This window comes from Lagenorhynchus albirostris, chromosome 6 (assembly GCF_949774975.1).
Source record: "Lagenorhynchus albirostris chromosome 6, mLagAlb1.1, whole genome shotgun sequence".
Lineage (NCBI taxonomy): Eukaryota > Metazoa > Chordata > Mammalia > Artiodactyla > Delphinidae > Lagenorhynchus > Lagenorhynchus albirostris.
This window is the reverse complement of record NC_083100.1, coordinates 7,009,877-7,037,641: the sequence shown is the minus strand read 5'-3', so window position 1 is coordinate 7,037,641 and position 27,765 is coordinate 7,009,877. Positions and strand designations below refer to the sequence as shown.

The 27,765-nt window shown below is 48.3% G+C and overlaps 1 protein-coding gene across 2 annotated transcripts in view; it reads left to right on the top strand.

The window, feature by feature from the left end:
- INPP5D (inositol polyphosphate-5-phosphatase D) overlaps positions 1-27,765 on the top strand; it is a 133,653-nt gene that overhangs the window by 19,899 nt on the left and 85,989 nt on the right. For both annotated transcript variants that reach the window (XM_060151825.1, XM_060151823.1), the window contains exon 2: positions 1,535-1,598. In XM_060151825.1, coding sequence (XP_060007808.1) covers positions 1,535-1,598 — 64 coding nt within the window. The remainder of the gene's footprint in view (positions 1-1,534; positions 1,599-27,765) is intronic.

Below are 27,765 nucleotides of genomic sequence, written 5' to 3'. Positions count from 1 at the left end.
TACACAACAGGTAGATGTTGTTTTATCATTCTCCCCTTTTTACTGGTGGGGAAACTAAAACTCTGGATTCATCAGTGTACACAAGAGGTAGGAACAGAGATGTTCGCTACAGCATTATTTATAATAGTAAAAAGCCCCAAATAACTACCTGTCCATCATTGTAGTGTAAAATGAACAATGGCATGGCCACACGGTAGAACATGACTTAGGCAGATTGCTAATGTTTTTTTGGTGAAAAACAGCAAATTTCAGAACAACGTATATAGTATGATGTTATTTGCATTTAAAAGATATGCATATATAAGTTTGTGTGTATGTTTAAACATTTTGGAATGATTTACAAGAAGGAGTAGGAACTCTAAGGAACTCATAGGAGCCGGGGAAGGAGACATTTATTTTTCATTTTATATCTTTCCATGTGGTCTTAAATTTTTTAAATTAGTGTATAATTTTAAAATCTAGTTAAACAATAACATAAATGTTTAGGACTGGGCACATAGGAGGGGTTAAATGAATGAAACTTTTGTACTGAATCATCTCCTTGATCGCAGAAACAACATGAGCATCTGTGAGCTGGAGTGTGGCCCCTGCCTGGGGGTCCAGCAGGGGTGGGCAAGTTTTCAAGGTCTGTGAGAATCCCAAGTGGGGGAAATGGGGGCAGGGAGGTTATGGTGGGTGAGAGAACAGACCAGCCATTTCAACTGAGAGTGTAAGACCCAAGTAGCGTTCTCCCAAACTCCTTATGCCTGTGGGCTCGGCAGCCGAGCCAGTGGACCTCCGTGGCCATCTGCTGTCACCAGGCTTCTGTAGGCTGGGTCCCCCACCTGGACCACCCACCAATGGGCCCCTTTCCCAAGGTGGTCAGACTTGACAACTCCCACTTCCTCTCAAAGCTTTTAGGAGAATAAAAAGTAGCTCTTCTTCCTTCTCACATTGGAGACCTCTGGACCAGAGGAAGGTTGAGCTTCTGGAAAGAAAAGAGAATCCGAAATTCCTTGCACTTCTGCGTTAGAAGCAACCCTAAGGCTCACCCACCTGCTGCTGGGAAAATCTGGGTCTCTGAAGGGATGGTGGCTGGCCTTTGGGAGAATGAACCCATGGGGCAAAGTCTCCAGGAGAGGCAGACACAGGGGGTAGTGGAGCTCCGTCCAAAGCTGACTGAGCTTTGCCCTGCCAGTGCCGCCCCTCTGTGGCAGTGCCCACCACCCATTCGGCATGTTCCCGCCATGCTCAGCCCCACTGGAGTCTCATTTCTTCTTGAAACACCCCTTCTGGCTCCATTCATTTGGCCAACATGACAGCCCAGAGGTTTAGGAAGCCCTTTCAGATGGCGGACTCCTCTAAATCAGACCACACAGCTAGCTGTCAAGCGCCAACGTAAATCACGTCCCAGAGATCCCACCCGCCTTTTCCTGAGGCTCCTTGAGTGCTGGGGGTGTGGGGAGTGGACAAGCAACCCTGACTTTGCCCAGGATTGCTTGATGTCCAGAAAAAGGAATGCATAGGTTCTAATTCAGCATTTGGTCTATTTCAGGTACCGGAATTGCGTTTACACTTACAGGATTCTGCCCAATGAAGATGATAAATTCACTGTTCAGGTAAGTCTTTTATAAACTTTGAAATCTGACCCTGACTGGAACGTATATTGGCAGAGAAGGAGTGAAAAAGAGGAAGAAGGGAAGAAAGCAGGTGCCCCAAGCCGCCTAGACACGGGGGCTTGTCTTTCTCCTAGAAGAACCTGGGTGGCGTTGCTTAGCAGATAGACTGTGACCCTGCAAAGGGACCTGCCCCGGGACATGATGGAGCAGACACAGCAGATGTTATCTGTGTTCATGGGTGTGAAGGGGAAATAACAAAAAGGAGGATACTCAGAGACCAAGGACAAGTGACTGTGGCTTGTTGGTTGTTTTCTTCAGTGCCTTCAAATGCGTGACAGTAAGTGGGCCAGGAAGGAGAGAAGGGAGGGTACTTGTGGGAGAACAGATCGTAGTTTCTGAGGGGTTAGAAGACTGCCCTAAGGATTAGCATGAGATAATATCTTTCAGTTTGTAGAGATCTGTTCCGTCAGAGGCTGATGCTCATGGCATCTGATTTCACCGTGTAAAGTCCAAACGTGTAAAACTTGCATTAAAGGTTAAAGAGCGAATTCCCTGGCAGCCCAGTGGTTAGGACTCGGTGCTTTCACTGCCATGGCCCCGGGGTTCGATCCCTAGTCAGGGAACTAAGATCCCGCAAGCAGTGTAACGTGGCCAAAAAAGAAAGAAAAAAATAAGTTTAAAGAAAGCCATACTAGGTGCGCCAAGTCTGGGAAGACCACCTTCCATACAGTTTGCATGACAAACACCACGGGTGTTGTGTGACCACAATGCATGACAACCGAGTGATGTGGAGGCCAGGGGAGCTATATGTAATCTGGCTGCACCAAGAGAGCAGGGGGTGGGCAGGAAAAAGGGGGTGATGCTCTCGGTGTCCACGGTGGGAGCAGAGGAGTCACACTCAGCTCTTGAGCCCTTCGTGAGAGGCACCCACAGGCAGAGTGCCCCACCCACGTGCCAAGCAGAGCAGCCAGGATAGAGAAGGGTTGGGACACCGTGTCGTGGAGAAGCAGCGACAGAGTCTGTGGGGTTTAGTTGGAAAGAAAGTAGAGGTGGAAGGGGCGAGGTGGCATGTAATCACTAATTCCGGAGGTGAAGGGAACAATGCATTTTGTGCAGAAGTCGGATGCAGCGGTACAGACGGAGCTGGAATCAAGGGCAGGACAATAGGCAGGTCCCTGGGGCACAAGTCACTGGAAATGTGTCAAGAGGGAGTTGTGTTGAGTAGAAAGCTTCTGGGAGACTATTTATGGGGATCAAAGAAATCATTTCAGTGAGCCACTTGGGACAGAGACAGAGACCTCGGGGCCACACGTGAGCCAACCCAGGTGTCACGACACTGCCTTCTTGGAGGCTGGGGCTGTGCTGCAGGGCTTCCCTGGGGATGCAAGTTTGGGCTCAAGCAGAATTGCTTCATGTCCTAGAGGTCAGGCTGAATGCTGCTTCTGGCTTCTTCGTCCTTCCTGTACATACATGCATCTGCACTGGTATCTAAGGAACATTCATTTGAATGCTTTTGGACAGTCTAGGATGCCCCCATGTCTCAGCCTCGGCACCAGGGACAAATGTTGGTACCTTAATATTGGACGGTTCTTTCAAGACTTGGCAACCACTCATCAACGGGATGGCTGCCTCTCCTATGGGCTCCTCACCCATCAGGGATGAGGCCGCCTGAAGGGGGGCCTGCCCGGGGCAGGCAGTGGGGCTCAATGGCCTCGAATTTTTTCCAAGTCTAGGACTGCATGAACTTTCCCACAAAGGTTGGCGTCCTTGATAGGTGGTTTGCTGAAAGGAGTCTAAACTCTCTTAAGTTAAAAGTTAGTTGTTGCTTTTGATCTTTTTTCCCCTTGTGGTTTTCTTCTATTCCTTCAAAGGGAAGAAGAATTTAAGTATGACTAGGCCTTAAGCTGGAAAAGACATGACTTTGTGGCTTCTATAGAGTTTGTACACACGGCCTGTGTATGTCTAGACTGCGTCTAGGTCTGTTCCCTCTGGCCTTTACCTCTTGCTGCCGTGGCGTCGCATGTTCCTGGGAACGGCTGCCAGTCCTGCAGCAGCTGGGGCCTCATCAGGCTTTGGGGGTTGAAAAGAACAGAGACTTGCTTTGGCTAACTTATGCAAGGGGGGCGGGCGGCCCTGGTGGAGATGCTCGGCGCAAGGAGGGAGAAGGCTGGGGCCTGGGACCAGAAGGGTTGGGGCCCTGCAGCCCAGGTGCTACCTGCCACGACTCAGCCCTTCTCAGTGGGTCTGCCCTTCCCCACCAACAGGCTCACTCCTGAGTTGCCAGTCCCAAGAGGGAGTACGGTTGGCTCGGCCCCATCAACAGCTTCCTCTGCAGGGGCCCTTGCAGGTCTGTGTATGGAGCAGGGGCCCGCGCACGGCTCGTAGAAGGGGGTAGAGTTGTGGGGACAGAGCGTGGTTACCTGGGCCCACGCTCAGCCCGGGTGGGGGGCAGGCAGGTGTCACAGAAGAGCTGGCACCCTGCTAGACGGGTCTGCCCCGACCCCGGCACTGGGCCCGGGACCTCCTGGGTGGCCAGCACCAGGTAACCAGGGGGCAGGGAGCTGGGGGACCTAGGCAATTTTCACTCCTAAGGCTACACCTTCCTATAAAAATACAGCACCTCACGAGATGATCAGAGTAGCTGTGCACCCACGAGCAGGTTAACGCACGCGCACGGTTAGGCCGCGTCTCCGGGTTGTCGAGCCCCAGCAGTTAGCGTTCGGGGTTTATTTTAAATCCAGTTCCTCTTTTCATGTTGAGGCAAAACCTCATACTCTTTTCTGAGCTTAGCCACAGTTTCTAAATAACTCACTCCTTACACCTGAATCTGTTTGGTGCTACCAGAATAGGAGGCTCCCCGAATAAGAATCTGGCCTGAAACGTTGCCAAGTGAAGCAGCAGAAGCTTTCATCTTATTCTAATTACCTTATAGCTCTTCTCACTGGGGCCTCTGGCTTTTTGACAAAACCAAAGAGCCACTCGGTCTTCGTTCCTTGCAGAGCGACCTCATGAAGTCGGCCGCGGGTTGTGGCCCGTGACAGTCCATGAGGCTCAGGAAGGGGAGCGATCCTGACGCCTGTTTACTTCGTTCTCACTCCACCTTTCTCTGACTTACAAAAAATCAGAGATGGGAGGGAAGTGTGTAAGCTGTAACTTCATTCAACCCCCGTGCTTTAAGCATGGACGTGGCTGAGCCCTGCAGAAGCAAGGCCTCGGGCCCCGTCTCCAGACCTGCCCAGCTAAGCCGTCTTTCTTGGACCCCAGAAAGTGTGTCCAAACCCAGCTAGGTGTTGCATCCCTTAGAGAAGGACAGACTCTGCCCCAGGAGGACAGGGAGACAGGGAGAGGTAGCCTCTCAAAGGGAGAGCCCTCTTTTCCTGCCACCGTTGTAAATATTGATAACATTTGATCACACGTAACATTTGGCCTTTGGGCTAAATCAGTGAGGCACCTGGACCTCAAGCAGACCACCCTGTTCCCAGCTGGTTCAAGTCAAGATTGTGCCAGCCATGCGGCCTTGGGCGAGAGTGTGACTCTACTGGAAGGTGGGAATCACACACATGCCTCCCAGGGTGCGTGTAAAATACCCAGCCCCGGGGAGTGGCCGGCGTCGGGGAGCTGCATGGCCGTTACCGTCTTTATTTGCTGTGAGAGGGAACAGACCTCCAACGGGACGATGGCATCTGTGAACCAGCATAAGTCAGTTCTACCTTGTGCTCCACTGAGGGAGGAGGGAAGAATGGCGGGAAATGGGATGGAAAGAGAAGGAGAAAGACAATGAAGAGAGAGGAAAGAAGGAAGGACCGAATGAAAGAGGGAAAGGAGAGAAGGAAAGAGAAAGCTAAGAGGGAGGAAGAAAAAGTGAAGGAAGAACGAGGGAGGGGTAGAGGTGAGTGGGGTGGGCAGTTCTGACAGAAGAAAAGATGGAAACAGGCGTGGGGCACAGAGGCAGCAGAGAAGGGGAGGGGAAGGGACACAGGCGGTGTTCTAGAAGGTTCTAGGCAGTGACTAGGGGTGGCAGGAAGGGGGCAGTTTTCGTGGCAATCAGGCTCCCTCAGCTCTGCTTCTTGGGCTGTGGATTTCCACAGTTTTCTCAGCAGCCCGTGGATTTGTTAAGTAGCTGTTCAACAGCCACCCTTGACCCTGAGAATCTTCCAGACTGGAGGCTGAGCTGCCGGTGCTGGGGGTGGGCAGGGCTCTGAGCGCCACCCTGTGAGGCCAGAGGAAGGCGGGTGCGCCCAGCCCCTCAGCCTTGAGTTTCCCGCACCGAGAGTGTGGGTTTCTCATAAGGCCCAGGCTCCCTCCCCGCCGTGGACAGGGAAGTGGCACTCCCTGGAATGAACTCTGAGGCTCCCACTGCCTTTTGCAATGACCCTCCTCCCTGGGACATCAAGGCCCAAGTTCAAGGCGGGGCGTGCAGTCCTGATGGGCCAGCTTGAGCAGAACTGAGGGGAGGGCCGAGGGCTGTCACGTAAACGGCCCGACGCCACAGTCCAAGTGGATGGGGCCCTTCGGCTCCATTCCTACGACCCTTCAACTCTTGCTGTTTTTCTCACATCCTTCCTACCAAGAAGAATAAAGCAGAAAATAAAAACTGCCCCTGGCCCCCCATCACAGCGATACATTCGCTACAAACTCCCTGTCTTTTCTCAGCGTTGAGATTCTGCGCAGGATATTGACTGTTGAAATCAAGACCGGAACACGCACAGGTTTTAAGGCAAGTTTAGGTGAAGAGGGAATTGGAAACCATGAGCCTCATAGACTCTCGGTCTCCTTTCCCCATTTAGAAGAAAACCCCGGCGCTTTGAGCTGTTCGGGTGAGAGACTCATGACTCAGTTCCTGCTCCCCGATGGTGGCTGTCACGTTGCTCTGGGCAGTGTGGCTTTTGGAGAGAGAAAACAAAACAACTTTCTAAAAGCCGTTCCGTCACAAGTGTCCAGGAGGGTTGACGGTTGAGCCATTGTTATTAAGCTCAGGAGGAGGATGGCAGCTGTTACTGTTCTGAGTGGTCACCAAGTGAAGTAAAGATTCCGTCTGAGCTGCCGGGCGAAGGATGTGGCTCGAGAACACACTTCCTGACATTGCACAAGAGGGAGCAGAAGAGGCACAGGCGACAGAAGCCATACGCGGCCGGGGCCACGTCGCAGGACTCCGCGGCCATGCTTGAGGGCAGGGGGCCCGGCAGGCTCCACAGAGGCCAAGCAGTCCCTTTAGGCCATCGCTGCCACATTCTAGAAGCGTGCATTTTAATGTAATTTCATCTCAGTTCATTTTAGTTTAACCTGCTGTAGAACAAGGACAGGTCTGTTTTCCAAGCTTCTGAATATCTCAAAACATTTTCCAGTTGCCTTCAGATTGAAAAGGAAATTTGATGGAGATGAAATTCTTGGGGACCAAATTTCCCCTCAAAATTCTATAGAGGTGGTGTTCTACTGCCTTCAGAAATTTATGAGTTACAAATAGCCCCAGATACAAAATCCAAGGTCAAGCTGGTACCAGTCCCATTATCGGGAACCAGGCTTTTTCCTTTTTTTGAGTTGAAGCTGGTGGGGATTCTTTACCACCCTTATCATTTTCCTTTCATCAGTAGTTCTGGGAATGTGTTCAGCCTTTTCGCTTTGCAAACCTGGGTCTTTCTTTGGCTCAGAAGGCTTTTCTTCTGTTTGGTCTTTGAGTAAGTTTTGTGGGGTTTTTTGTTTTGTTTTGTTTTAATTAATTTATTTATTTGGCTGTGCCGGGTCTTAGCTGTGGCATGTGAGATATTTAGTTGTGGTACGCGGGACGTAGTTCCCTGACCAGGGATTGAACCCGGGCCCCCTGCATTGGGAGCACAGAGTCTTAACCACTGGACCACCAGGGAAGTCCCTTGAGTAAGTCTTTATTTCAGCTCTTCTGGTTTCTATTTGCCCTCTCTACCTCCACATGACTGTCTTTACTCTTCCCCCCTCCCCGCTGGCCATGTTGTCCCTGCTTCTCATGCTCCAGGACTTCTAGTCCACCTTGCCACAGGACATGGGACCATTTCCTCTTTGTTGCCCAAAGCAGAGCCCACATGGGGACCAACACTAGCTGTGGTTGGTGGGTTTAGGTGCAGGGATAATGTAATATAACGTAATTGATAGGAGTAGGATGCACTAGTAACCAATGAGATGTGATGCACTAGTAACCAATGAGATGTGAAGGGAAGTGTTCCACGGGGCTTCTGGTAAAGATTTCTTTTGTCTTAGAAGGAGACCCAAGGATGAAATGGTCCCTTTTCTACCTTTGGAAGCTGTCGTAGGATGTGATAGCTGGGGCTGCTGCTGCCACCTTGCAACCAGGAGGGGAAGTAGCTGGAAAGTGAGGCCAGTATGCAGAGGACAGAGCAGGAAGATGAAATGAACCTGGGTCCTCAATGATGCCATTGAATTAACCAAGCAGAATTAACCAGCCTGGTCATTGCCTGGCCTCTAGACTTCCTGTTTGTGAGATAATTAATTCCTCTTTGTTCAAGTAGTTGCATTGGGGTTCTCTGTTACCTGCAGCAAAAAGTACCTTCATATGCAAACGTTTGGCCTATCCTAGGGGAATTTCAAAAGAGAAAAAGAAAATTTTTAACTGAACATCAAGTTTCACTGCACCAGAAGCTCATAATCCATAATCTGACCCTCATATCCCCGACTCTCCCCTCTCTTCCGCCGTGGCCTGCGCCGTGTTGCCAGGACCGCTCCAGTCCCGCTCAGACACTTGCAGTGACTTGTCTCCATGCCCCACATCCTAGGGGTCGACATCCCTTTCTCCAGCTCTAACCAGAAAAAGCATAAAAACCAATCAGTATTTTAGCAACTACTTACTTCTTGCAGAATGGTTTAGCGTCTTCTCTCAACCTCGCTCTCAAGATCAGGTTCTGGGTCTAACCTTAGTACATTAAGAGGCTACTTAAAGCTGCCCAACAGAAGAGAGTCTTTCCTCTAAGAAAATAATCCCAGAAATAAAGACGCAGACGTAGAGAATGGACTTGAGGACACAGGGAGGGGGAAGGGTAAGCTGGGACGAAGTGAGAGAGAGGCATGGACTTACATACACTACCAAATGTAAAATAGCTAGCTAGTGGGAAGCAGCTGCATAGCACAGGGAGATCAGCTCGGTGCTTTGTGACCACCTAGAGGGGTGGGATAGGGAGGGTGGGAGGGAGATGCAAGAGGGAGGGGATATGGGAACATATGTATATGTATAGCTGATTCACTTTGTTATAAAGCAGAAACTAACACACCATTGTAAAGCAATTATACTCCAATAAAGATGTTTAAAAAAAGAAAAGAGAAGAAAAGAAAAGAATCCCTAATTACTCCATAAAAATATCTACCTGCTTCCTGCCGCCCACCTACGGCTCCCGAACCCCTTACCTTCCTTTACCTTCTTCATGGCACTTGTAAGTACCTGACTTTATATACTTATTAATTGATTTTTGTACTGCCAGTCTTAGAACTGTTCCTGGCATATAGTGGGCACTCAGTAGATATTTACTGAATGAATTAATTCTGCTGACACCCTTAAGAATGTAGAACAGGGCTCCCCTGGTGGCGCAGTGGTTGAGAGTCCGCCTGCCGATGCAGGGGACACGGGTTCGTGCCCCGGTCAGGGAAGATCCCACATGCCGTGGAGCGGCTGGGCCCGTGAGCCATGGCCGCTGAGCCTGCGCGTCCGGAGCCTGTGCTCCGCAATGGGAGAGGCCACAACAGTGAGAGGCCCGCGTACCGCAAAAAAACAAGAATGTAGAACGACTATGTGTTTCACTTAAAATTAGGACCTGATTTGCCCTTGCTGCTGTTATCACTCTTAACTGGGTCCGCACTATCCACCATAGCTACTGACTTGGCACTCGTTTTTCATTCCTTGTCAATTGCCTCTGCATCCTGGGCAGGTTCTCTGTTCCACAGTCTTCGTTTTGCTGTCACTCCCTCCAATGTGGATTTTAATGTCACCACGGAGTTTTCCGTGTTGGAGCCAGCCTGCATTATTGGCTGAGCTCCCTCTTTAACTGGTGCTGTTGTCTGTTCATCTCTCCCATTTTCTTCTTGTGGATTTTCACTTCTGGGTCAGAAAGGCCTTGCCTTTTCACATCCATGTGATGATGTCAGATGCTTCCCAGGATGTTTTACTAGTTCCTGCAGCAGAGGATTGAGAGAAGCCTTCCTCTGGGTCTTATTCTCTCCAGCCCCCATTTCCTCATCTGAACTATGGGGATAATGGCATTACTCACGTAGGGAGATTTCCAGGACCAGAGATGGTTTGTGTGAAGCACGCAGTGCCAGACACGTGCGTAACCCAACGAGTGATGGTTTTATGATAACTAGGAAGTGGGGAGAGAGGCACGGAGGCCAGTCAGCTAAGCAACACCCAGGCAGAACTATGCAGGCAGAAGCCCAGGCCTGCGGACTGAGGACGCCAGGCTCAGGGGAGGGAGAAAGTGCTGACACTTGGGGACACAAAGGAGTCAGGAGTCCTGAGACTGGTACATGATAGTGCAGGAGGACTTGGAAAGAAGAATAAGTGGCCAGGAATCCTGACTGGCCCCAGATCACGGCCCAGGAGTGGGGAGGGGATGGAGGTGCCAAGCTCAGGCCCCTCTGTCCTCTTTGTATGAGGACCCACTTGAGTCCTAGGTCTGCTCTTTGGGCCAGTTGAAGAACTGGGGAGGACAGATGCAGGCGCTCAGGGCAGGGGCTGGTCCCTGGGTCCCTCTGGGCAGCAGTGAGAGAGAACTTGAGGATACCAGAGGGGCCAGGGAAGGTCCTATAACCGACCCTCCCCGGAGCTTACCTTATCTCTTTTCACCATTGTCCCCATTTATTGAGCCCTTCTTAGGAGCCAGGCACTTAATATACATTCTTTAATCCTGGGAGGGAGGTATTCTTAACAGTACTTTAAACAGTATTTTAAACACAAGGAAACTAAGGCTCAGGTGGGATAACACTGTTTGCTCGGTTCATACAACTGGTCAGTGACAGAATAGGGATATCACCTGACCCGCCACGCTGCGGCTTAAGGGCAAGGCCACCCTCCCCTCCTTGGCTGGGCTGTTAGTCACGGAGGAGTCCAATGGGGCCTCCTGGCTGGAGGGTGAGCACCAGATTAAATCTGACGCTGCCGCCATGTTCGGCTACTGGTCTTTGCTTTCCCAACCCCTGAAGGTTGGCCCCGGCCTTGGAACCAGCTGTGAGTTGTGTAGCATTTGAGCCATTAACCTTCTTGAATGAGGCTCAAGATGACCCTCCTGTTAAGTTCAGTCCAGGCGGTGTTACAGCGGTACCTCCCGTCCATGTTCCAGAATGACTTAGCTGAGATGCCCCACATCCATTGATTCATCCTCGCTCATTCAGCACGTATTAGTTGGGCACAGTCCCTGCCCTCACGGGACATTCAGTTTAGAGGCCGATGGCAAGCATTCAGCAAGATGATCCCTGAACCCCTGGTCTAGAGGTTGAAGTAGAGGTGTTTTAGGAATCTTCTACAGCAAAAAGAGTTCCCCTTCAATAGGAGGAAATGAATGTCCCAGCCCACGCTCCAAAAAATCATCACCCTCTGTTCTGTGCTCCCAAGCACTTCCTCTCTTCCTACTACCAAGCCCTTGCCCTGTGGGGTGGTGCTCAGCCCTGGCTGTCTACCCCTGTGAACTGTGGGTGCCTCGGGAACAAGGTGAGGGTCTCATTTGCCTCTGTGTCTGCCCTAGAGCCCAGCCCAGGGCAGCCTTCATGACCACTCATTAACTGGAAGGCCCAACTGGACTTGGCTTGAAAGTGCTGCTCCAGTTTACCTCTCAGTACTCAAGAGATTCGAGTGGGTCCACCTAAATAATTCAAGATAATCCTCCTATCTCAAGGTCAGTACATTAGCAACCTTAATTCCCTGTGCATCTTAATTCCCCCACACCCCATAACAAAACGCCTTCACAGGTTCCAGGGATGGGGAAGTGGGTGTCCTTGAGGGGCTACTGTTCTGGCCACCATGGCGACTGTCTTTGTGATTTATTGGCCTACTCATTTGTCATCTGTCTCCACCATGAGGACGGAAGACCCAGGGGAGCTAAGGCTTCATCTGTCTTGCTCACCCCTGTGTCTGCAGCTCCTAGGAGAGCAGCTGGTACAGAGTAGGTGCTCGATTAGTATTTGCTAAACTTTTGAATGAGGTGTAAATTTATAGTATGAGCAGGGAGGAATGGCTTTCATTTCTTCACCTGTAAAAGGAGGGGAGTGGACTAGAGACCTCCAAATGCCTGCATGCTCTAGAATTCTATGATTCCTTCTATAGCAGTGGCGTCAACGGAGAGGAGAGGGGAGTGATGGGGGGCAGCCGTTGCATAATCTGCTCTGCGGCAGGGGCGCAGTGGGTGCAGCAGGACGGGTCTGGGATGAGGTAAAGGCATCGGGGGAGCTTGGGGGGGGGCTGCAGGTTCATCAGGAGATGCTCCAGCCTTCACCTGCCCCGAGGCTGCTCTTCTGCAAGCTGACTCCCAGGCTAAGGACACAGAGCTTGTCTGCCAGCTGTCATTTCTGTCTCTCTCAGAGCACCTTGAGAGTTTCACAAAAAGAAAAGAAAAGCAAGCTGGAAAGAAAAGCATCTCAGGGATATGTAATTAAGGCTAAAAATATCCCTCCTAAGCTCCCAGCAATGAGAATGCTCCTGTTCCCAGGACCACTGGGACCATGAAGCCTTTTGAAAGGTAATGATTAGTCCAGGTTTTTAGTATCGATGAGCTTGTACAAGTATAAATACTTGCTCTATCCAAGCAGTGCCAAGAGATGTGTGGTTCACTTCTTTCAGGGGAGGAGTTTAAACCAGGCAGCCTCTTTAAACCTAAAAAGGTCCCCTTTCAAGCTAAGCAGGACCTTTGCTGGGGGTGAGAGAAAAGGGGAAATGGAAACAGTGAACAAGAAGAGCTTCCTTCATTGCATGTGTCAGAGGGAAATGGCTATTTTAAAGGCAAATTTTGCATACTGGAGGTGGAGGAGAACTTAGAAACTCTCCTTCCTTCCCCACCCCCCACCCCCTCCTCAATCTTGAGGTGGACTGAGTGAAATCACGGAGCCCCAGGCCTGTGACAGTCTCTGGCCCCCAGGTGGCCAGGGCCACCTCCCCCAGCACTCCCCATCCCCACACCTCGCTCAGCTGTCTGCACCCTTCAGCCCCACGCTTTGCACCTAAAAGGGTTTATTCCTGCTGGCATGGGTGAACAAATTTGGACTCCATGATGAAAATGGTTACACAGGAAGAAGCAGAAAGATAAATCAAGTAGCGTGTCCTGAGAGAAATGGAGAAATAAGCACATTTCCAATCTGAGTGCAGCACGAGGTCCTGTGGTTTACACGGCCCGGCTTGGACCACAAAATTACTCTCAAGTTAAGTCTTCTTTTTTCTGTATTAAGAAGGAAGGATTCCTGCAGATCAGTATTTGTTGTCTCTGCTTTTTCTTTTAGGAAAGTAGCAAGTAAGGGTGAGGAAGTTCAAATTGGAAATATAAAACAAATAAAATCCCCTGACCTTGAAACATGCCTTGCTTCTTGGGAAACTGTCACTGTATTATGTGTTTCTCTAAAATTTAACTTGCGAAACTGTAATATATTTGGTATCTTAAAAATAGTCTTAAGGACCTTATCTTAAGCACTTTGAGTACTCACTCAGGCTATCTTTAAATGTCAACAGTCCTACAGTATTGGGGGGAGAAAAGATTTGCAAAAATTTGGCAATAACAGTATCATGCCTGGTCAGCTAAAGTGAACAGTGCACAATTTTAAGTGTGCTGTGATTCCCTTTAAAAGTGAAGGTAGTCAGAAGGTACAAACTTCCAGTTATAAGACAAAATAAGTCCTGAGGATGTAATGTACAGCCTGACAACTATGGTTAATAACACTGTATTGTATATTTGAAAGTCGCTAAGAGAGTAGATCTTAAAAGTTCTCATGATAAGAAAAAAAACTGTAACATGTGCAGTGATAGATGTTAACCAGACGTATCGTGGTAATCATTTTGCAATATGTACATCAAATCGTGTACACCTGAAGCTAATATAATGTACGTCAATTATATCTCTTTTCTTTTTAATGTAAAGAAAAGTTATTGGGAATCTTGCCTAAGAACAGATAGTGATAATAATAATAATAGCATCGCTGCTTGGAGTCCTTATGCCTCCAGAATTCCTTCCTACTGCCAGTCTCGTGGCGGCTTCAGGCCATACATCCTTTGGCTGATAAGTGTGTTCTCACTACTGCCTCCTGGTGCCCCTCTCCTGCCTCCGACCCTCTTAGCCCTGTGCCGTTCCCAGGGGTCTGAGAAAGAGACATTGTTCCCCCACCTGGCAGAGCCCAGGAGATTCTCCAGAGCTGGGCCATGCAGCCGTCACTGGCCGCATGTGGCAGTCGTGCACATGAAATGTGGTTAGTAAAATACACCCCAGATTTCAAAGGCCTTTTTTCAACAAAAGAAAAAAATGTCATACATCTCATAACTTGTTATTTATTGCCCATTGAAATCCTAATATTTGGGATGTATTGGGTTAAATAAAGCCTAATCATCAAATTAGTTTCACCTGATTATTTTGAAAATTCTTTTTAATGTGGCTACTAGAAAATTTGAAATCACGTGGAAGGCTCACATTTTATTTCTATTGGATAACATTGCTCTAGAGCCTTGCTACTCGAAGTGTGGTCCGCGGACCAACATCTGCATCATCCTGGAGCGTGTTAGAAACGCAGAGAATCAGGCCCAGACCTACTGGTTCAGGATCAGCATTTAAACAAGATCCTCAAGTGATTCGTGTAGATAGATGTTAGATTCTGAATACCATGCAGAGGTGGGGGAAATGGCAGTAAGAGTCACGTCGGATGGGCAGGAATGCACCTCGGGACTAACGCCCTGGAGGGCAAATTGTCAATATCCAAGAACATCTGTGGCACCTGGTCCCCATGAGGAATGACACCCTCCCCCCAGGAATGTGTTCAACAGGTCACATGAGCAAAGATACATGTACAAGGACATTCACTGCAGCCTCACATCAAAATGGGGACCAAGAAGAATCAGCAAGCCAGGTAAATGTGATGAATTGGGAATGGTTACATGTAGTATAGTCTGACCAGTTGTTTAAAAAGTTAGGGTAGAGCTGTGTGTAATAGGTTGGAAATATCTCCAAAATTTAAAAGAAGAAGGTGCCGGATGATATTAACGTATGAGAGTTTTGGGTTTTATTTGCTGAGGGATAGAATATATACACAGTATTACACATATATCAGAGTTGACAGGAAAGATATCTGAGAAGATATCTTAACAGTGTGGCAAGACTAGGAGTTACCATTGTGGGTTACCAACGGCAGGAGGGCTTCTACTTTTCAATGTATACCTTTAGTACTGTTTTAATTCTTTTTAACCATGGCCAAGCTATAACTTTTATAATAATACTTTATAAAAATTTTCACTTCTTGTCTTTATTTAAAATTTTTCTATTACAAGAAACAGGATTATCTCAGAAAATTTGGGGGTAATGTTGCTGTCACATGGGGTCCCAAATAGGAGTACCAGCAGACAAAATTGGGGGAAAAAAGTTTGAGATCAGACTGATACAAAGGGCTTGAGCACTGGACTGGGAGTTTGGAGTCTGTTCTGTAGATGGCAGGGTGCCCTGGGAGGGTGGTGGTGGTTTGTTTTTGTTGTTTTTTGTACAAATTGAGGTGAAATTCACATAACTCAAAATTAACCATTTTAACGTGAACAATTCTGTGGCACTCAGTACATTCACAATGTTTTGCAAAGGAAAATTTTTTTTAATTACCTTTTATTCCCTACACCCCTCTGGGAAAAGCATATGTGTTGAATTTAAACCACCCAGGGCAAAAACTGGGTGGTGGGGTAATTTTTTGGTTTTTTGAAAAATTTGTTGTCATTATTATGTAAAGCTCTACTAGTGGTGGCCATGCTGTGTGAACGGGGACAAAGCCCCCAAGGCAGGGCCCCCAAAGCCCCCTGCTTGTTCTCAGGCGGAAACTCTTCCAGGTCACCAGGTCAGGGGCAGGTGGAGAGACCCCAGCGTCAAGACCCTTGTCCGGGGATGGCAGGTCTGCTTACAACAGATGCTACTGTTTTCTTTCTTATTCTTTTTCTTTTTTTTTTTTTCTTTCTGCTTTCTTTTTCAACCCAAGGGAAACATGAATATATTTTTTAAAAGCATTCAAACAAAACAGAAGCACAGAGAGTAGAAAGTGAAAGTCTGCCCTCACCATCCCCACCCGCCTCTCTTCTCCGCAAGGGGAACCACTGCCAGATGTGGCATTTGCCATTTTGGGTGCATTTACATAGAAACGTGAGCCTGTACAAATATACAGGGTTTTGGTTTTTTTTTAATAAATGGGATCATGTTTTCATATTGTTCTGCAATTCGCTTTCTTCCCTTAGCAATGTATCTTTGAGATCTAGCCAAGTTAATAATATATTTGAGTTAGTGCTTTTCAACTGCCATGCAATATAGTTCATCCTCCTACTCTTAGACAATGTCCTTTTTTTTTGGCTATTACTACAAAAAACAATACTGCAATAAGCAGTAGGTTGGTCTGTGCTGTGCACATGTACAAGCTCTCTTCAGGATGAGATATTACTAGGTTGAGGGAATGCATGTTTTTATTGTATTGATAGATACAGCCAAAGCACCTTGCAAAAGCCTGTTCCAATGAGCCATCTCCAACCTGATGCCACTTTACACCCAGCATGTCCCCACGTCTTCTCAATACTGGACGTTACCAGTGTCTGTTATTTTCATCAAACGGTGGATACAATATGCAATCTCAATATTTTATTTTGCATTTTCTTCTTTAGAAATGAGGATAAGAATATTTTCACATAGGCATTGGCTATTTGTATTTCTTTTCCTGTGAACTGGCTATATATATTCTTTGTCAGTTTTTTCCCTTTTAAAAATCTTTCTGATTATAAAAAGCTCTTCATATGCTTTGTATATTAATTTTGTGTTAGTTCTAATGTAAATATTTTCTCCCAGCCTGTCATTTTTTTTAAACTTCGTTTATGGTTAGTTTGTCATGTGGAAGTTTACAGCTTTTTGTAGTCACATGTTTTCATTTACGGATTCTGGGTTTTGTGAATCACTTATCTCAATATTACTTATCCAGGGAAAATATTATTTTCTCCTAACACTTTTATAATAAGCTTTTATGTTTAGCTCTTTATTTTTGCATTTGGTACAAAATAGAGAATATAACCCCATCCTCTGAATGGATAGCCACACCATATATTAAACAATCCATCCTTTTTCCATTGATTCACAATGCCATCTTATCACATGCTAAATTCATGTAGTCCTAATATAGGGAATCTTCCTTCTGTTCCTCTGACTGGAGGAATCTATTCTTGCTGCTGTTCCGTAATGTTTTTGTTGTTGTGGCTTTATTGTGTGTATCCAGTGGACTGAGTTCTATTTATTGTTCCTCTCTTTATTCTTTGATGGTTTCCATGCATTTTCTTTTCCAGGTGAGTTTTACAATCAGCTTGTTAAGTGCCCTAAAAAAATCCAGTTGGAATTTTTATATAATTACATTGAATTCATAGATTAATTATCCTTATACAATCCTTATACAATCGTGTCCTTATACAATCGTGTCCTATCAGAGAACATGGCATATCCCTCCATTTATTCAGGTTTTCTTTTTTATCTCTCATGTGCTGTCTTTTATATTTTCTCCATATAGTTCTTATATCTTCATTGTTACTGGGTGTGATGTAGTTTTAGTTACCTTGGCAAACAGAACCTGTTTTTTCCGTGACATTTTCTGACTGGGTTTTGTTGGTATCTATAGGGTGATCTTACCTATCTTTCTGAATTATGAGTTTTAATCATTTTTTGAACGTATTCTTTTGGCTTTTCTAGGTACGTGATCTTGTTGTCCGCAGATAATGATAAACTTGTCCCTTCTTTTCAATACAAGTAATCTGAAGGGAAGGAAGTTGCTTTGGCTTGTTTCATGCTGGCTGGGGCCCGCAGTGATGCAGATTAGTGGCAATAGCAGTCACTGTTGCCTTGCTCCCGATTTCTGAGGATGTTTCTGCTCTGGAAGGAGGATGCATAACAAAGACAAGGAAATAAAAATTTTAATTAAAGGGGGAAAAAGGAGAAAAATGGCAGTGCCAAGAGGAAGGCACCAACCAAACGATGCCCAAACTGGAATGGCAGAGTGGATGGGCCGCTGATAAGTATAGCCAGGTTGTCAGTGCCCAGCAGGGCCTTCTCTCTGACCCAGCCCCTTGCTCCAGATCACTGAGCTCTGCTTTGACCTGGTTCTGTCTGTCACCCAGCATATTTGAAATGCCTCCTAGCTTGGTGATAGCCACACTTTGGTAAGTCCACCTCCTGGATCCTAATCGGAATCACTGATGTAAGTGAGAGGGAGACCCCAATAGCAGCTGAAACCTGTGTCCAGGCTGACACTGGCATCGTCTCACCCTAGCCAATATTCCTTCATGTGGTTCTCAACAAAAGATCACGGATGAAGATCACAAAGTGCTTTATTGAAATCTATATAGATTATACCGGAGATCACAAACTGGTAGCCCCTGCGTTGGATTTAGTGTTCTGCTTGCCTGACATACGTTTTTTAAGAATTATGAGCCAGTTAAAAGCATTTTAAAAACTTCCGAGATTTTGGGAATTCCCTGGCAGTCTGGTGGTTAGGACTCGATGCTTTCACTGCCGGGGCCCAGGTTCAATCCCTGGTCGGGGAACTAAGATCCTGTAAGCTGTGCAGCATGGCCAAAAAACAAAAATAAATAAAATAAATAATAAAATAAAATTTTAAGATTAAAAAATAAATTTAGAAAAATTCAGAGATTTTATATAATATTCTGAATTTTCAGCCTCCCTTGAAAATTCTGAAGCTCTGATACCCTAAGACCCACATTACCCAGTGTGATGCAACTGGAGCTGAGTGGAAGCTTCTGCCTTTCCTAGAGGCATTTCTCTTTGATGTGCCACAGTCCCCACCTCTCCCTACTGCCTCACTCCCAGCCGGTTTCTCTCATTTACATCACCTGACCAGCCTCTGTAGGCAATTGAGCCATGATCTCTATCAGATGCAACAAATGATCTAATTCATTAGGCTAGCAAACATGCATTGACCTTCTACTATATAAATAAAATAAGACAAACAGGTTCTCCCAACTTGGTCTCTTCCCAGTGAACCCCTGCTGGTTCCAAGGACTGCCTGTTGCTTTTTTTTTTTTTTTTAAGAAGATTGGAAATGATATCAAGTATCTTTTTTTAAATTTTTATTTAATTTATTTTTTATACAGCGGGTTCTTATTAGTCATCCATTTTATACACATCAGGGTATACATGTCAATCCCAATCTCCCAATTCATCACACCACCACCCTCCCCCCGCCACTTTCCCCCCTTGGTGTCCATATGTTTGTTCTCTAAATCTGTGTCTCAATTTCTGCCCTGCAAACTGGTTCATCTGTACTATTTTTCTAGGTTCCACATATATGCGTTAATATGCGATATTTGTTTTTCTCTTTCTGACTTACTTCACTCTGTATGACAGTCTCTAGATTCATCCACGTCTCTACAAATGATCCAATTTCATTCCTTTTTATGGCTGAGTAATATTCCGTTGTATATATGTACCACCTCTTCTTTATCCATTCGTCTGTCGATGGGCATTTAGGTTGCTTCTGTGACCTGGCTATTGTAAATACTGCTGCAATGAACATTGGCGTGCATGCGTCTTTTTGAATTATGGTTTTCTCTGGGTATATGCCCAGTAGTGGGATTGCTGGGTCGTATGGTAGTTCTATTTTTAGTTTTTTAAGGAAACTCCATACTGTTCTCCATAGTGGCTGTATCAGTTTTGGTGGGAATGTAAACTGATATCGCCACTTGCTTTGACACGTCTTACAAACCATGCTTTTAGTAAGCTGATCTAGCATCTCGCCGAGGGTGGACACAAATCTCACTAAACTGTAAACTACAGAAGAAACTACCTTACCCACTGTGCAAATCACAGCTTCTGGCCCCCTCCTCTTTGACTTTCCACACGATTGGGCTCTCTCCTGAAGTTCTCTTCTTCCCCTGGGATGAGGCTTGGATTCTGTAGAAGCAGGTATAGTTGCATTCCCCTTTTCTGTCCTGGGCTTCGGTCCCATGATGTAAGGGTGCCTTTGTCACTTCCTCAGAGCAACAGGAGCCTGCAAACGGTGACTTTCAGTTCCTCTGCGGGGCGCAGTGTTTACCCCGAGCTGCCCGTCCACTCCTGTCTACCTAAACTGAGCCCCTCTCCCCCAGAGGTCGAGGGTGAGTCCAGCTGGGCAACTGGTGGACCCACATTTGTCACTGCACCTTGCCAACCAGAGCACTTTGCTAGTCTTCCGGTTCAGCACCTCGTAGCTTCAGACAATCCCACCTACCCAGCAAGGCAGGCTGAAAGCTTCCTGTTTTGATCTGTGCATTTGCCATCTTCATTAAAAAGTGTTTTTCCTCACTGAACAGTAATCCCCTCTGCATTCCCCCAGTGAAACGTTAACCATTTTGTGTCAGCGGTATTCCTTCCTGATCCAATGTTGCTTCCAGAGATTGGGGCCGTGAAGAGGGTAAGGCAAGTGTACACATGAAACCAGGCCCTCTAAGAAATAAAAGGATGATTTTGCCAAAGCGATACATGTCGCTGGGCCCCCTGCAGTGGCAAACATTTGACCACCGGTTCTCCAGGGAAGAAGGCAAAGCCCTGAGTTGCAGCGTTTGCCAATTTCTGTGGGGTAAGTACTCTCACTGTGGCTCCCACCATAGTGGCCACAATCAACAGTCAGCTCTTGGGGATCTGGAAAAATTGGACTTTGAACCAGAACAAGTAGGCACAAGTGGGCATGAGCCAGCCTCAGCACATCACTGGTCTGTGTGTTATGGATTCATACCCACTACTGCCCGGGTGAGGTCTGTTGCCTCTGAGACCATAGATGTCTTTATTAGAGACTCCTGTTACTCGTTAGGGGTCAGACAGATTAATAATCACTTCCACTTTACTCAGAGCCCTTTTAATCCCCAAACCCTTATTTATAAGTTATTTTAATTCATTTTACCCATTCCTTTTTATCACATTTGGAGAAGATATTTTTTTTCTACCTGACCCTTCTTAATTTTCCAGTCCTCTGAGCTTCGGTTTACTTGTCTAAAAATTAGGAGTTGATGCTGTATTAGTATATTCAACACATAGCAGGTACTCGCTGATGATAGTGAGGCCATGCCCTGGACTTATCATATCAACTCATTTTAACACTGAGCAGATCTGAGACTCTTCATCCATGAACAAAAAAACTGGCTCAACCTTAGAGAGCTGAATGCCATTGTCCAGGCCATACAATTACTTAATGGTGGAGCTAAGGTTTGAATTTGTGGTTGACAGGGTGTTTTTTAAAAATTAGTTGCAAGCAGTAAAAATATGAGATTTCTTCTAAGAATCTCTATTTTTACCTTCCCTTGAAGGTTTTGAAATTCTGCCAACTCTCGGCCATGGGAGTTACCCCATGGGAGTATAACTGGAGCTAAGCGGAAGCTGGTTCCTTTGAAGGGACATTTCTCCAATGTGTCATTGTCCCCACCTTGCCCTAGTGTCTCGCACCCTGCCTGCTTCACTCACACATTAGGCTTCAGATTTTGTGCATTTTCTAATGGGTCACACTGCTTTCTAACTGAATATTACGTCCCCTTGCCCACTTTTTCCTCCCCACTTGACCAAGGAAGAAACTGAGACCCAGAAGGTTTTGCTAATTAGTTCAGGTCAAATCAGAAAGGCCACAACAAAGTACCTAACTTCTGCAATCAGGTTATGTGATCAAAGCCGCAGTGCCTTCTCACTATAAAGCAATGTCTTCACCAACTGTTTTAATCCCTTCTAGCCCCACACTGCGCTTGCATAACCCTCCCGTTAATAGGCAGACATCGAGTGGGTGTCTTTTTACTTGAATAGGTTCTTACAAAATATGTATTGCTGTTTTGCATGCATGCATTTTTAATGAGTGATACCATAGCCCCCATTCAATTTTCTAAAAGTGATACCATAGCCCTCATTCAATTTTCTTAAAGTGATACCATAGCCCTCATTCGATTTTCTACTTTCTCTGCCGAAGGACCCTTCCTTGTTACTGTGTACACATCCAGTCGGCTTCTGACTGCTGTACACATCGACCACATTTTACCTGTCCCCTCTCCCCATGATGGGCGCCCAGATCCCCCCACCAGATCTCTGCCACCACAAACAAACCTGTGATGACCGTCCACATAGGTGAGCCCTGGGGCATATGCCCAGGGGTGAAATTGCTGGGTCATAGCATATTCACATATTTAATTTGTCTAAATGGTATCTGATTGCTCTCCAGAATGGCTGCGCTGGTCTACACTCCTGGGATTCTTTATACAACACAAGACGTTGAGGGAGCGAAGGAAGGAGAGAGACTTTTACACATATAATATCCGTTAGTAAATAAGGCCCTTTGGATGGAGTTCAGAATAGGCTTTGCCTCGCACCCAAGGTGCCAGTGCACAGGCAGGGAAACTGGAGCACAGCAGCCTGTCGGAGCCCAGGAGCTCAGGACTTAGAGTGAGGGCCCCCAGACCTGGGTTCGGGTCGCGGTGCTGCCACTTACAGGGCAAGTCATTCGGCCTTTCTGAGCCTCCGTTTCTTCATCTGTAAAATGGGAAAACCAATAGAAACTTAAGTAAGGTGGCTTGGTTTCTCAAAAAAATGTTCATCCTTCTGTTCATTCATTCTCAACGCTGAGGTGAATACGTGATGCATTTTGTCACCTAAGTGCAGAGTTTCCAAACGTGCCCAGTCTCGTTTGACACCCTGTTTTCCCTCTTGTCAGCCTAGGGGCTCACAGGACCAGAGGCCCAGTCACAGAGTAGGATTTTGAACTGGTCTGTGCAGACCGAGGTAGGGTGTGTGCCGAAAGCCTGCTGAGCCCAGTGGGGAGGATGGGGGGGTAGGGGTGGGAGTGGTCCTCATGGACACCCATATTGGGGGGAGGAAGAGGAAGCAAAGGACTTCAAGTCTGATCAAGTCCTCTGTGGGGTCCAGATTCTTCGCTGTTGGTGAGGAGCTTTGCTGTGGGTTGAGGACTTGAGGGTAAGTCCTCGGATCAGCTCTTGACGGAGGGCTTAAGATAGACAAGTAAAAAGGACTGATTTGGGGGGTTGACCGTCAAAGGTCAAGTTCTTCCAGAAGCCGACCCCATGCTTGGGTACCAATAATTGATTAAAGAAAGGCTCCCAGGAGAATCCAGTGAGAGAGTGGGGGACGCAGGATGGGAAAGAAGAGAAGCCAAGCAAAGGTACAATTTCAGGTGAAGTCTCAGACCCAGCCTGATGCTACAAGGAGCTCTGGAGTATGAATTACACCTCGGGGTTTGTTCTGCATCAAAGCAAAGAGCTGGGCTTTTGCACACACTCTCCAAGCACAGGTTGGCTGCCTTGGGCATGGGGAGTCAGAACGCTCTGGTTTCTCCTGGATCTCCTTGTGAAATGCGGTGGCGCCAGTGCGCAGGGGGAATCACCTGAGGTTGCAGGTTCAAGCCGTTAGCAGCAAAGCACAGAGCTGCCAGAAGAGAGGGGGCTGGGGGCATAGATAGTAAAGGGATCTGGGAACTGGGCAAGACACCAGCCACATTCCATGTAACGACCTGTGATTAGAAACCACACATTTATATTGACACCAGTACTGTGCACACGTGCTGCTCAGTAACTCTGCCTGCCATGATGCTTCTCCCTCTCTTGGCCTGGGCAACCGCTCTCCATCCTTTGCATCTCAGCTTAAGTGTTGTGTTTTTAACGAATAATTCCCTGACCCACTAGGCTGAGTCCCCTTGTAATACCCTCCCAAGGCACTGACTTCTCTCAGCCTCTGTACCTTGTCATTATTCACTTGTTTATTGTATCACATCTTGCTTCTCTGCTAGGCTGTGGGCAAGGCCTGGGTCTGTGTTGGTCCCTGCTGAATGCCCATGGCTGAGCCCTGGGTGGGGTTCATGGTAAGAGGTTAGTACATGTCAGGGGGCTGCCTGCTGGCTTGACAAGCCACCGGCTCTGGTCTGCTCCAGCCCTGCCCAAGTGCAGAGGGTGGGCTGGGGAGCTGATCCTGGACAGTGGCTTCAGTGGGCAGGGCCTGCAGATGTACAGGGCGTGGAGGGAGCCATGGGGACAGGATCTCTGGTGCCAGGGTGGGGTTCAGGCTTGTCAGAAAGATGACGGGGCCCTGAGGGGCCTGGAGGTCTACACAGAGGATGAGATTGCAGGGCAGTGGCCACTGGAAGCTGGAGAGCAGATGTGGCGAAAATGAGGGCGTGGAACTTGGAGACGTGTCCTTACGGCAGGTCCTGGTGATCAAACAAGTCATGTGACGTTGAACAAGTTACCTGAGCTCTTGGCTTCAGCTTTCTCATGAGTAAATGAAGAAATTATGTCATGAAGCTTCAATAAGAGGTAGAATCTCAGGAAAAGTTCATTCTTCCCTTCAGACTCGTATTTGTCAGCATTTGCTGTGTAAAAAGTACTCAAAAATCTCAATAGTTTACAGCAACAAACATTTCATTTTCCTCTCCTGGGGCTGTTGGTTGAACTAGGCTGGGCTCTCCTGGACTCAGCTGGACCAGGCTGGGCTCCAGGTTTCCAGTCAGATCTGGGTGTGCTCCTCACACCTTTATTCTTGGCCCATGCTAGAGGGCTGGAGGCTGCCTGGGGCACCTCTTCCCATCAGATCACAGGGGCCCAGGAGGGGCAAGCGGAAACCCACAATGCCCATTAAACCCTGAGAACTGGTGCTTTGACCCACATTGCTTTGGTCAAAGCAAGCAGCATGGCCAAGCCCCACATTGGTGGGATAACGATGTAAGTTCTCCATACTCTAGAGCAGTGATGGCGCTCTAGGTACCATGATGGAGGATATGGCTGCAAAACTCTACAGTAGGGCAGCAGAGTAGCCCTTCTTCCTCATCATCCCGGCATCTGTTCCTGTGAGCTCTTGGAGAAAGCGTAGAAACCTTTTCCATAGTTAGCTGACAACCTCTCTGCAATGCTGGGTGTGATTCGGTCTCTAAAGCTGTCAGCTATGATTCTACTGACAAAGGACCTATCCTCTTCCGGGGTCTTCATTGTGGGCCTGAGGTCCCCAGATGAGGGTTCCACTGTTCAGATGCGCAGACCACATGCTGGCAGACAGCACTGTCATCCTCTGCCCCCTTACTCTGGCTGCGGTGACACCAACCTCAGATGATGCATCTCAGAGCTGTCATTTCAATACAAGCCAGAGATGTAGGCGTCTAGTCTTCCAGCCTGCAGCTCCTTTGATGTGAGAGGTTCAAAGCATTTTACAGCTGCTCAAGGCTGCCAGGAGAGTGCAGGACTCACTGCCACTACACAGATATCAGAGAGTGAAAGGCAGAGATTCGGGGCCTTATGATCTCAATCCCTGTGGGGATCCCAGCTCACAGGCGAAAGAAATGAGCAAGCCTGCAGGACCCCTGAGTCTAGGAGTTGACCCAGCGCCCGGGGTTTCCCCGTGGGAGAGTGCCGCGGGCGGGATTGCCGGGCCACTGGCTCTGTTGGGTGGGTGGCAGGGTTGGGGGCAACCTGGGGAGGAGTGGCTACAGGAAGCAGGGACTGAGAACTGGGGCGGCAAGTGGTTACGAGCCCAAGGAGGGGGCACGGGTTGAGAAATGGGGGCGTCAGCTCTGAAACTCAGGGAGGGACGTGGATTTAGAAATGAGTGTGGAGACTGGCGGGCGAGTGGAGCCCGTGCCAAGCCGTTCTGGGAAGTCTGCCCAAAACAAGGCAAGAGCAAAGCTGAGGAACCAAGCCTCAGGAAGTGGGGGCTGATTGGAACAAGGTGGATGGGAGACCCCAGCCTGCTGGCTGGGCGCGAGACAGAGCGCATCCCCAACAGTGCCAGGCCCTCCAGACCTGGGCAGAAAGGGGCCAGGGCTGCCCGGTGCAAGCTCGGAGCAGAGATGTCCCGTTGCTACCGCTGGAAGGGGGAGGGGAGGGCGGGGGCTGTGCCGGCCCGGCACTCAGTTTCTCCTTTTCTTCCTTTAAGCTTCATGCCTCATCCCAGAGATGTCACATCCCTCCCTTCTGCACGGAGGAGACTCAGAACAAGCCTGGTGTTGGCTTTTACCCTCTTCAAAGCCCCAGACAAGTGGCTTTAGGACCCTGTTGTGGGTGGGCAGTGGATGCAGGACTGTGCCCACAGATAGCAAATGCCAGCCTCCCCACTCCCGCCACCACCCATCACCGCACGGAGGGTGCCTACTGCCACCCAGGATAAGAGCTTCTCCCACACGCCGCTTTCACACCACCCAAGCCGCCCACTGAGCCGCTAGAGGCTGGAGTCTGCCAGAGGATCCCCAGCCACCTGGTTGCACCCCGAGCTGGCGGCGCCCCGTGTCTGGTCCCCGCACTCCCGTCTAGCTATTCGTGCCACCCACCACCTCCCATCCCCTTCCTCATCTTGAAACGTCCTCCCTGGGTACTGTTCTTCTGACAGCGTCTCTGACCACCAGGCAAGTTGTTCAACCTCCCCGAGACTCAGTTTTCTCATCTATAGGATGGAGCAGTGGCACCCACCTGTGATATTCGAGACACTGTAAATTATTATTTTTTAATATGTATTTACTTATTTGGCCGTGTCGGATCTTAGTTGCAGCACGCGGGATCTTCGTTGAAGCATGTGGGATCTTTTGTTGCGGCGCGTGGGCTTCTCTATAGTTGTGGTGCGCAGGCTCTAGAGTCCATGGACTTAGTTGCCCTGTGGCATGCAGGAGCTTAGTTCCCCGAACAGGGATCAAACCCGTGGCCCCTGCATTGGAAGGAGGATTCTTGACAACTTGACCACCAGGGAAGTCCCGAGAGACTGTAAATTAGCTAACATACCTAACACGCCTCGCCCAGTTCCAGTTTCTTCCTTTTGGGGAGTGGGACCCTCACCTGGGAAGGGCCAGGGAGGTTCCAGGAGACCCCTCAGAGGGCCCCCTCCCCTGCCCCTGACACAGGACATACAGCAGGGAACTGTGTCCTTGTCACCATGACCTATCTTTCGTCCTGAGTGACTGATACCCAGGATTGTCCACAGTTTCAAAGCAAGACCAAGGAAAGGAGGCCTCAATCCCCCGGACCTGGACCCAGAGAGCTCACCTTCCCCAACCACCATCTCCGCCCTCCAGGTACCCCTCTCACAGCTCACAGCCTGTGAGCTCCCAGGAACCTGCAACACCAGGTCTTTTACGCGATGTGGTAGCTCCAGTTCCCTGCAGCCTGACTGCCAGGAGGTAGCCCCTTCAGAAGGTCCCATGAGTAGCTCTGAGACATTCTGAAAGACCCCTCAGCGTGCCCTCTGCTGGGTGGCCAGCTACGGCACTGCTCAGGGCATCCTTCCCCTCTCCTGCTTGTGCAGGGCTGTGGCAGGCTAGACACTTGAAGCAGCTGTGCGCTGCCCTGTGCACCACGAGAACACCAGGGTCCCTCCCTGCCTGGGGCTCTGCCAGGCGCCAAAGCCTGTCTCCCAGCCTGCGAGGTTCTGCTCCTCCAAAGTCCAGGCTTCAGTCTCCATCTCTCTCTCGTTCTTCCCAGAAGCTAAGCCAAGCCCACGGGTCCTGGGAGAGAAAGAAGCAATGTCAACATCTACCCCAGCCGCCTGCCCTTCCAGGCTCCCCGCCTCCTGGTCACACAACAAAACCTGCCGTGCTCATCAGTGGATGGGACCTTTGCAGGAGCCCAGCTCCACTCCCCCACGACCAATTGCCCAGGGCACCTGGATTTCAGCCCCAGCCCGAAAAGTGTGTGTAACTGAAGCAAGTGCTACCCCTCCCCACTGGTCAGTCCCGAGAGCACACCTACCACGTGGCTTGTAGGGCTGTGGCCACTGCCTCACCTCCGTTCGCTCGTGCTGAGCGACTCTGTGATTGTCTTTTTATTGTTCATACATCAGTACTATTATGGTTAATTGAGCATCAAAGATGTTTCCAAGATATAGTTTTTGTACAGAGGCTTCCAGATGTATATAGACCAGAAAAGCTTTTGTGCAATTAAAAAAAAAAATCAGACACTTTTAGACAAGGTGGATTTTTTAAAAATTGAAGTATAGTTGATTTA